Genomic DNA, 9,714 nt, shown 5'->3' with positions numbered 1-9,714 from the left:
CGACCCGCAAGGCACGTGGGCCGTGCCGTGGACTGGGGTGTGCCAATTTCAGGCACGATACGGCCCCCACCGCGGCACGGCCAGGCACGGCCCGTTGCCCATGTTTAGTTTTTTGTATGTATATATAACGATTTAACAAAGTTAGCACAATTATTGAATGAAGGATGAAATGTTTTTTTTTTTTTTTTTTTTTTTTTTTTTTTTTTTTTTTTGCCTTTTTTCAAACTTTAAAATGTTGCAACTCTTATGGAATACAAGCTACTAACCTACTATGTACAACATATGTAGTTAAGTAGATGCGTAAGATTCAAGTAGTTATATAAGCTTATAAACGTATTAAATAAGTCAAAAAATATTTCTTTATATTTTTAATGAAAGTCTAACTTCCATCTTTTTGTCACAAAAAAAAAATAAAAAAAATCCATCTTGTCAAGTTGTCGTCCTCCATAACTCCATTTCAGCATCATTAACAAATCATTTAGTTTGTCGTTATTTATTTTAATTTATTTTTTTTTATGCAAATGAACCAAGACACAAAAATTACCAACAAAGTAGGGATTTAAAGTATGATCTATCGTACACAAACCCTCAAACTTAATTCTTATGACAAAACTTTGTTGGTAAACATATGTGTCGGATTTAGGATTGAAGTTGTTGGACCTAGACTTAGACCCAACCCAACCCAACCCAAGAATTATTGACCCATAATTATCCCTATTTGTGGTGTTGGGCCGATTGAGGTTGTGAGGAATCACAAAAATTCTCTCTTTAGACTTCCACTTCATGCTAAAATCTGACGCCAATAAATCATTCACCTCTTCCTTCAACAATCAAAGAAACTTAACAAATCCAATTGCAAGCTTATCAAGGTCAGTTATTCAATTCCCAATTTTCAATTTCTTCTTTAATTCTATTTTTCATTTCTTTAGCGCATTCTTTTTTGCTATTTTGATTATTAAAGTGCAATTCTTTAATTTAATTAAGCTGCAGAATTCCCTTGTTTTTTAATTAGAACATGTTCATATTAGAATTCCTAAACCCCAGAAAATTTGCAGATTATATGACTTTTTGAAACTGTGTAGGATTTAGTTTGGTAAACTAATCATCAAAGAGAACAAATTTACTTAGTACATGGTAATTATATGATGAAGATTGAAGGGATAATACTAGTTTCCTGAAATCTGAGCTGTAATTCTTTAGTTGAGAGTTGAGATAGGTGCACTAGGATTCCCTTTTTGAAATTCGTCTGTTGAAATGTTGCAAGTATTTAGGAATTGGGAAATTCATCGATGAGCATTTCTGTATATTTCTGCCTTCGGGTGAGATTCTAGAAGAATGTAATCTTATTAGTGTTTCGAGCTCGTAAAGAGGGGAAGGCTTTATTGATTGACGGGTAAAAGCTTCGGAGGTGGACAGATGTGAGCTAGAGGGTATTAGTGCTATTAGGAATTTAGGATCATGATTTGGGGCTGGGGTGAAGAGAATTGTAGTAATGTCATTTTTGATGGATGGACTATTGGACTGTATACTCCCTTCGTCCATTAAAGATTGCTTTACGAGAGTTTATCATGATGTTTTATAGTGAATTGCGTGGAGTGAATGGAAAATTTGAATTGCGGGATCTTATGTATCTTAAGGAGAGAGTAATGTATTTGGATTACATGACCATAGATAGAATGGAGCATTCTTTTGGGTAAATGCCGGACATCCTAAAAAGGTGGTGTATACCATGAAGGATGGAGGGATTATTTGGTTGAATTGAGTTCTGATCTCTTACCTGCAGAGGAGAAATTCATTGGAGCAAATGCTGCTAGCCTGCTACATTTTACTTTATCATATTCTTCTTCTTATTCTTATTTTTGTTTTGTTTATGCTTAATCCGTTCTTATTTTTCTCCTTTGGAAGTTTTTATTTTGGAGTATAATGGGTGCTTGGCCTTGGTGTTTTCAGATGTATTTCATTTAAGTCATGAATTACCCCTTCCTGTAGTCAAAGTTTACATGGGTTGGTGGAAGGGCTGTGGGGTCAGAGTGGAATTCGTTGTGAAATCAATTTCTGTTGAACCTGTCCTGAATTTCTTATGTTGGCTAGTAAATAGTGATTTTTCATCCTTTGTAAGGATATCTAGATTTAATTTATCCCTGTTTCTCTTTTCAGCTGATGAATAGATGATAAGCAGGATTAACAACAGCTCAAATGTCATTAAAATTCTTGTCTTGTAATCAGTGGGTTCAACTCCAAAGGTATTTAACATCAAGACTCTGTTATCTAGCCATCCTTCCTTTTCTTTTCAAACTATTATCACTTCTCTCATTGTCCTGTTATCTTCTGTAATGCGGTCAGTCCGGCATCTTTAACTACCACCAAAGGAAGAAGGATAGAAACTGGACCTAGCTTTTTCAAACCACCACAATTCACTCAGCATAAGAGCCTGTCACCACGTTTATGCGTTGCTATGGATCAAAATATCCGGCAAGTAGGTGCCTCTGGTGTTGGTCAGAAAGATGGTGTGATTATTGTGGATCATGGATCTCGTCGAAAAGAGTCCAATCTATTACTGAGTAAGGCCATTTAGAGTTGTTTGATGTCTCGTCAATGTTTTTTTGGGGGGAGGTTGGGTAGCTAGTTGTGGAAAATTTTCATTATGTAACAATGTGCTTACTTGTGTACTGCAGATGAATTTGTGCTGATGTTTAAAAACAAAACTGGATATCCTATTGTTGAGCCTGCACATATGGTAATTACCTTGTTTTGTATCATGCTGTCATGCAATGTTTCGAGTTGGATATGAAATTTCTGAGTTGCTCTGGAAGCCAGCGTTCTATCGCCTTTCCTTTGTGTTGAGGAAGTGTAACGAGTGTATTAAGCACTCATCCAAACTAGAAAGACACCAAATTATGTACATTTTGGATTGGAACATGTAATAAATCATCTTTGGCATGCAATGTAATTTTTTTTTCTAGTGCTGTTTATTTTGCTGTTTCATGTTGAACTAGTCTCTTGACTTTTCAGAGTTCTGAACATGTCCTTACATTACTTGTCACCTTATTGCTTAGGAATTGGCAGAACCGTCCATAAAAGATGCTTTCAGTTCATGTGTCCAGCAAGGGGCAAATCGTGTTATCATTAGCCCATTCTTCTTATTTCCTGGAAGGCATTGGCATCAGGTAAGAAAGTTTTCATTTTACAGTTTTGATCCCTCTGTTTTTGTACATAAGACAATGGGGGACTGGGGATGACCCCCTTCTTGCCTAGGTTCTATTGTGACCATATAGTGTCTGCATGCTGCTGCTTTGGACTTTTAAATTTCAGAATTGAATCTAGGGCCTTAGAATTTAACCTTGTGTGCTTTAATATGTAACCCCTATATTTATTATAATCACTCATACAAGAATGTTTCTTATCCTATCTCTTTATATGAAATTAGATATCCAGGTGAGGATGGTCACTTGCTGTTTAGGGAGGTGGATGGTCAACCTTTTTTTTTTTTTTTTTTTTTTTTTTTTTCTTTTTTTTTTCCCCTGTATACGAATCTGACAACAGTTGAAGTAAATTTATTTGTCTGTTGTATAGGATATCCCAAACCTTGCAGATGCTGCTGCTCTGGAGCATCCTGGTATCAACTATCTTGTCACTGCACCATTGGGTTTGCATGAGTTGCTTGTGGTATTACCTTAATCCCCTCTTATCATTTCTACATGAATGTTTGTACTTCGTACATTTCAAGTGGTGAAAGTCAAATGGTAGTTAGACTTGTTTATAGTATGTTTTTCATTATAACTTTACCCGTTGACACCCTTCCTACCTCACCCCTATTCCGATGGTGCACTGATCTGAAGAGATTTGTGACTTTCTTGATACCATCTTTTAAAAAATATGCAATGATTTATCATTAGTTTTCCCATATCCTTGCTCTTTATTGTTGTATTGCTGGATGCATTTGTTTGCTATCTAAGTAATATCTAGAACTGACACCTTGGGATCATCATGCTGAATTCAGTTATTCGAAGTTGATACATTTCAGGCATAATTTATTGATTGTATGCAATTTGATCTCGCAGGATGTCGTGAAGGACAGAATTAACTATTGCTTAAGCCATGTAGCTGGAGAAGCGGAGGAATGTGCAGTCTGTGCTGGAACAGGCAGGTGTAAGTTTAAAGTGCAGGACTCTGAAATTGACGTGCAGCCTTCTAGCTGATGTAGTGAGCTAATCCACCACACGCTTCTATAGGTCAAGATAATGTCCTTAGACTATCCAATGTGGAAGCTTCATGCGCATTGTTATGCTGAATATAGATCACTTCATGAGAATGACTCGACTGTACGCCGTGTGTTCTGAATAAGTAAATGAAGTAGCTTGATTTCTCATCAGTCTGAAAATTTATTTGAGTGGACCACATGATAAGTGAGTTTTGTATTGCAACATCATCATGGCAATGGTAAACCTAGTGCATAAGGCTGATTGATGAAACATTAGCACATTTCTAAAGATGTACTCATAGGCTCGTAGCAAGGCTGTAGTTGTAGCAATTCATAAGTGTTCAAACTTCAAACTTCATCATCAACTTCAGTTTTGAATTCTTGATTGCGAATTGTATAGGCTTAACCTGTCAATATAGAAAATTTTGAATGCTTCATTTTTATGCACTCATTAAATCCATGTTGATTTCATATAATTGTTGGTGTTTATATGAACTTATATTAGTTGTGAATTGAAATTTTTACCTCTTATCTAGATCTTAAAATGTAACATATGGAGTACAAAATTTTAATTATAAATCATTATTATGTAGCAAATATCTAAAAACCAAATGTAGAAAATATACGAAAATTGCAATACGGTCATACGGATGGAGTATAAGGAAATTGCAATAGCTCTTGATACGGATGGTCAAAGTTGTGCATCTATATGCACTTAACTTTTCAAGAGTCAAAACAGTAGGTTTTTACAAAACTGAACTCAGAGAATTATAAATCTCCTACTGATCATATTGTTAAACAAAAAGGTCTAAGAGCAATTTGGTGCAAAACAAAACAAAGGAAACAATTTGAGCTTTAGACTCATTTGCCCATGTAGTCAAATATGCATCATTATCCATCGAGCTATCGAACCAAGGTGTCCATCATTCTGCAGGGCCCTGATTGTATCGCCTCCAACTTCACCGACTATCCCAGCATAAATATTTGCATTACGAATTCTCTGCTCATTGCCCTTCTGTATGATCTTCCTCAGTCCTATAATGCAGTATGCCCGTGTCACGATGTTGTTAAGGTACTCACAGAGAGGCTGGATGCAACCTAGGTCCACCAACAAGCTGGAAAATAAACATTGTGAGTGCACGTCGATAAGATAGAGATAACATGATGCAAGAATCACAACAAGATAGGGAGAGTTAGTATTGTAAAATATGGAAGAACATTGCATACTTAATATCTTCAACAGTTCCATGCCTAACTGCTTGTGCAAGAATGGAGACAGCCAACTCTTTTACTTCGACATCTCCAAATCCATCTTGTATTATTTCAAGAAGCCGATGGATTATATGTTCATCAAGAATTGCCTGTTTACAGTTCAAAATTGTAATTCCATGTGTTTGAATTATTGGCCAAACAATCAAGAAAATATTGGGACTAGGATTTTAGCCTGAAGGAGGTCATTTGGAACATAAATAGTAAGTGAAGTTTATTTGCAGCTTCGATACTCAATATTTTGCAGGGAAGGTTTCTGTAGGGGAAGTTTGCAGCTTCAAGAAAAGTATAGCACGAAACAAGAGTACAAATATGCACCAAATATAAGAAAAAGTACTCCATATAGATGATGTACCTGTACACTGACCCGTCTGTAGTATATTATAGCGAAGATTGTCTTGCAAGATTTTGCTTGATACACGGGCTCATCATAGAGGTTTTGGTTAAGTGCTTGAAGTAAGTCTTTGTCCATTAGAACCTAGATTATGAAACATGTAGTCAGGGGAAGTCATTGTTAGGACAATATGCAAGAGCCAAAAGAAAACAGTTAAGATTAGAAACAGGAATATCATAGCATGAAACCATGAAGATTTATATTCTACTTAGAGCTTGTGACTCAGGCACAAGCACTAGTTGAATAATGAACCGAGGAGAGCATGGCATTTCTGAGCCTGTTAGCCTCGATTGTAGTAGGTGCAATCTGAGCTCACAAATCACCCCTTGAAGTAGCATACAATTCTGTTACCTTGAACATGAAAGCTATGGATGAGGGCCGGGGGTACCTGAAAAAGAGCTTGACTGGATATCAGATTCCGGAAAATTAGATGAATAGCCTCATCAAGTTCTTCGCTTGTTCCTCTTCAAATACAAGGCAGATGCAATGGTTAATACAAGCTAAGATTCAAAATCATGTAGGACATACTATGAAGGTAACTTACTGCATGAGCAACAATAGACTCTCACATAACTCTGCATTCACATAATCCTGAAGTCGGTTAGCTATCATCAGATTTTCCAAAATGTAGTACAGGGTAACGCAAGCATCAGTAATAATCTCAGTATATATTCCAATTGGAATGTGAAGTAGTAGTAATCTTCGAAGACTTGGAACCAGAATTTCCACCTGCAATAAGAATTCCAGTGTATATAACTTGACAAAATTACAAAAGCTTGAAACATACTCCTAGATTCCAAGAGTTTACTCTCTTTTACCAGATGGACTTCCGGTAATGGATCTCCTGAGCATAAACCTGGCAAAGATTGAACTCCTCTGTACAACAATGTTGCTTCTTCAGAGCCTTGGGATACAGTAAGCATAGGTAGTTCAACTAGTGGTTCAAGCAAGACTGTTAACTCTGTGGCAGCGCCATGCTTAAGAAGCGCGTCCCTGTACTGTGGTGGGAGGTCCTGGGCACATGCCATAGCTCCCAGTGCCTATTGTCCAACAGAAGAATGATCAAGTTCAGCTAACATAACAATCTTCAAATGACAAAGTTGAATTATGTACATAACAATTAGTTTTCATTATTTAAGTTTTCACAATTCCAATTGATCAATAATGAAGTGTGATTACCCTGACTTTCACTGTAATATAGCGAGAATGTAATAGTCCAACAATTATAGGAGCACCACCATGATCGATAATTTCTTGAGCTTGCTCAGGAGACTCATTTATCAGTTTGTAAAGAACTTCTACCACAGTAATCTAGAAAATAAGGCAATAAACATCATTTATACTTCAATATAAACGGATTAATTAGCTAAAGTTTAAAATTATTAGTCTTCTAGAGTGTTAATCAACTTGAACATAGCCTGGACAAGTTCCAAGAAACCGCAGCAAATGAGGGACTATGCCACGCTGAACTAAGGCTTGTGTTGCAGCATGATCCTCTGAAAAATAAAACTCGAAAACATCAGTTTACAGCAAATTAATCAAGCAAGTAATGTAGGATTGTAAGACAATGATTCACAATACAATAGAACGGTCCATGCATATATATTTCATACTTAGTTGCACCATGATGAACTCCATCTTATGAACTGCTGCAAATTGCAACATAAAATCCCCACTCGAAATGTCATGAGCTATGATAGGTACACTGTCAACCTGCCAAAGTATGTAAATACTACTAGATTACATTACATTCAGAAGCTGATAGTGAAGCCAGAATTTAATTAAAAATTTGATACCCCCTCCGTCCTTTAGTTAGATTCCTACTTCTCTCACAGAACGGAGGGAGTACATTCCGACTATCTCATATCATTATATGTATTCGAAGTCTAGAATTATATAAGACTGGACCTTGAATTGAAACCCGACCCAAAATGGTTTGGTTTGGTTTACGACTTTATATTAGGTTAAGATGTACAAAGTAAACTAAACGTGCCTGAAAACTAAAAATGGGTCAGATCAACCAGATCTAGCTAACTTGGTGCTAGTAATAATTTTGATCATCATTTACTCGATCATTTAGTAGCAAACTCAAGTAATTTAATGGAAAAAATACAAACATTTGTAAGATTACCCACTCATTTCATTTATCTAGGTTTTTATCAAACATTTAACACACTTCAGACTAACCAAAATCTGCCACAATATCTTACAAATACAAACGAACTTTCCCCATTTACTACCAAAATTGTGTCAATATTAAGCAAATACACTACTACATGTAATAAGCTAGATATATATTTATCAAAAAAAAAAAAAATGCAATCTTTTGGATTCTTTAGATAAAATGGGACGCTAAAAATAATGTAAAATTACGTAAATCTTGAAAAAAAAAATACAATATTTTTTGTGTTTTCCAGTATTATTACATTATTACCCACAACATCCAAGTAAGATTTTTTTCTTTTTTTATCAACTAGGGATCGAACCTTAGCTTAATAAGTATCATAAAGATTGAAACTTTATTAATTTACTAGAAAATAAAGCTGAAAAAACGATAAATGGGAAAGAAACATACAATGGTTTGAATCTTTTGAGGGTTACCAATGGCAGTCTGCAGATCATGTACCACAAAGAAATACTTGGCATACCTCTTTACGTGGAGTATGCAAGCTCTGATTGATTTTCTTTTCTTTTCTAAATCTTCAATGTTACGTGCTTTCATGTTCGAGATCATTACAAATGGCCTCATTTTTCTTGACTCAACAAAAAAAACCCTTCCTTTTTCTTCTTCAAATGCCAAATGACTAGTAATATGAGGGTTTTTGTAGTATTCTACAGTGTAATATGAGTAAATAGTTTTTGTTAGGACACAAAAATGGGTTTTTTTCAGGGTGTTTTTACATTTTTATTTATTTCTTTGTTAGACAATACCCTTCCATAAAATGTACAAGTATATATATTAGTTACGTTGTATTTCACAAAATACCTTTAATATTACTAGTCATTATTTTTGTGTATTCTGAATGTTTTTTTATTATGGTTTGATAGAAGTTTGAGTCGCTCAATGTTTAGACACTTTGATCATTAATTTCAACAACTCCGTTCCTAGAAATTTATGGGCCTTAGGCATAATGTAAGAAAAGGGTCCCTTACATAAATAATTTTTTTTACACGCAATAGTTTTAAATATAAAACAGTGAAAATAGCTTATATTATTTGAATAGTAAGTCTCTATACACAACTGGAGTAATAAATTTGCATAATATTTCGGTAATTGAATAAATATGAAATGGTGTAATTGAAAAGATTAATATTTTGAAGCAGATACTCATAGAAACCAAAAAGATTAGAAGAAGTGAAGAGGTTATTTTGCATTGTTATCTCCACGACTCCACCTAATTGACATCTAAGTAATTTAATGTTAATTGCTAACTAAATGCAATAATTATCTTTTTAAAAAGTAGTTTTTTTTTTTTAATGAGTAAAAACTACAGAGTAAAATTCTACAGCTATGCAAATTGTTTTTTTTTTTTTAAAATTTGTGCACCTTTTCGGCATGGACCCTAGACGGTCGCACTTGAGACCTACCCCTTTGGGCCGGCCCTGAATTTCACCATTATATGTAGTACGTTATATATATATCAAAACAATATCATGTATTCATGGGATCTTAAGTTGCTCATGACATTTGTTTTATACGAAACAAAATGTTTATTTATTTGCAGCCCACGCATATTAAAAGTGTTAAAGGTTTTGTTGTATTTTTAGCTTTTTAAATATTACTAGTCATTATGTTTGTGTATTCTGTATGATTATATCATACGAAATATATCAAAATTTTATCTTGTTT

General features: G+C 34.8%; 2 protein-coding genes across 2 annotated transcripts; one reads left to right on the top strand and one right to left on the bottom strand.

Moving 5' to 3' along the window:
- Nucleotides 1-751: 751 nt before the first annotated feature.
- Nucleotides 752-4,650, top strand: LOC110723045 (sirohydrochlorin ferrochelatase, chloroplastic-like). The gene is made up of 7 exons (XM_021902321.1): nt 752-869; nt 2,158-2,243; nt 2,344-2,561; nt 2,676-2,737; nt 3,057-3,167; nt 3,574-3,666; nt 4,062-4,650. Exons 2-7 carry the CDS (start codon nt 2,197-2,199, stop codon nt 4,197-4,199), a joined length of 669 nt encoding a protein of 222 aa, XP_021758013.1. The 5' UTR covers nt 752-869; nt 2,158-2,196; the 3' UTR covers nt 4,200-4,650.
- Nucleotides 4,651-5,078: 428 nt separating this feature from the next.
- LOC110722951 (importin subunit alpha-like) lies at nt 5,079-8,586 on the bottom strand. Its single transcript, XM_021902223.1, has 10 exons — nt 8,440-8,586; nt 7,478-7,577; nt 7,272-7,360; nt 7,044-7,175; nt 6,683-6,904; nt 6,409-6,593; nt 6,253-6,328; nt 5,826-5,948; nt 5,429-5,562; nt 5,079-5,316 (listed from the first exon to the last, which is right to left on the bottom strand). Exons 1-10 carry the CDS (start codon nt 8,584-8,586, stop codon nt 5,079-5,081), a joined length of 1,446 nt encoding a protein of 481 aa, XP_021757915.1.
- Between the last annotated feature and the right edge of the window lie 1,128 nt (nt 8,587-9,714).

This window comes from Chenopodium quinoa, unplaced genomic scaffold, assembly GCF_001683475.1.
Source record: "Chenopodium quinoa cultivar QQ74 unplaced genomic scaffold, ASM168347v1, whole genome shotgun sequence".
Classification (NCBI taxonomy): Eukaryota; Viridiplantae; Streptophyta; class Magnoliopsida; order Caryophyllales; family Amaranthaceae; genus Chenopodium; species Chenopodium quinoa.
Note: the sequence above shows the minus strand (reverse complement) of the source record. Positions and strands in the feature narration are given on the sequence as shown.

Coding starts and splice junctions, on each gene's coding strand:
- LOC110723045 (XM_021902321.1), top strand. CDS start 2,197: ATGTCATTAAAATTCTTGTCTTGTAATCAGTGGGTTCAACTCCAAAG. Junction 2,562..2,675: donor AGAGTCCAATCTATTACTGA/GTAAGGCCATTT, acceptor TGTGTACTGCAG/ATGAATTTGTGCTGATGTTT. Junction 3,168..3,573: donor CTGGAAGGCATTGGCATCAG/GTAAGAAAGTTT, acceptor TCTGTTGTATAG/GATATCCCAAACCTTGCAGA.
- LOC110722951 (XM_021902223.1), bottom strand. CDS start 8,586: ATGAAAGCACGTAACATTGAAGATTTAGAAAAGAAAAGAAAATCAATC. Junction 7,578..8,439: donor CTCAAAAGATTCAAACCATT/GTATGTTTCTTT, acceptor ATACTTTGGCAG/GTTGACAGTGTACCTATCAT. Junction 6,905..7,043: donor ATATTACAGTGAAAGTCAGG/GTAATCACACTT, acceptor GTTGGACAATAG/GCACTGGGAGCTATGGCATG.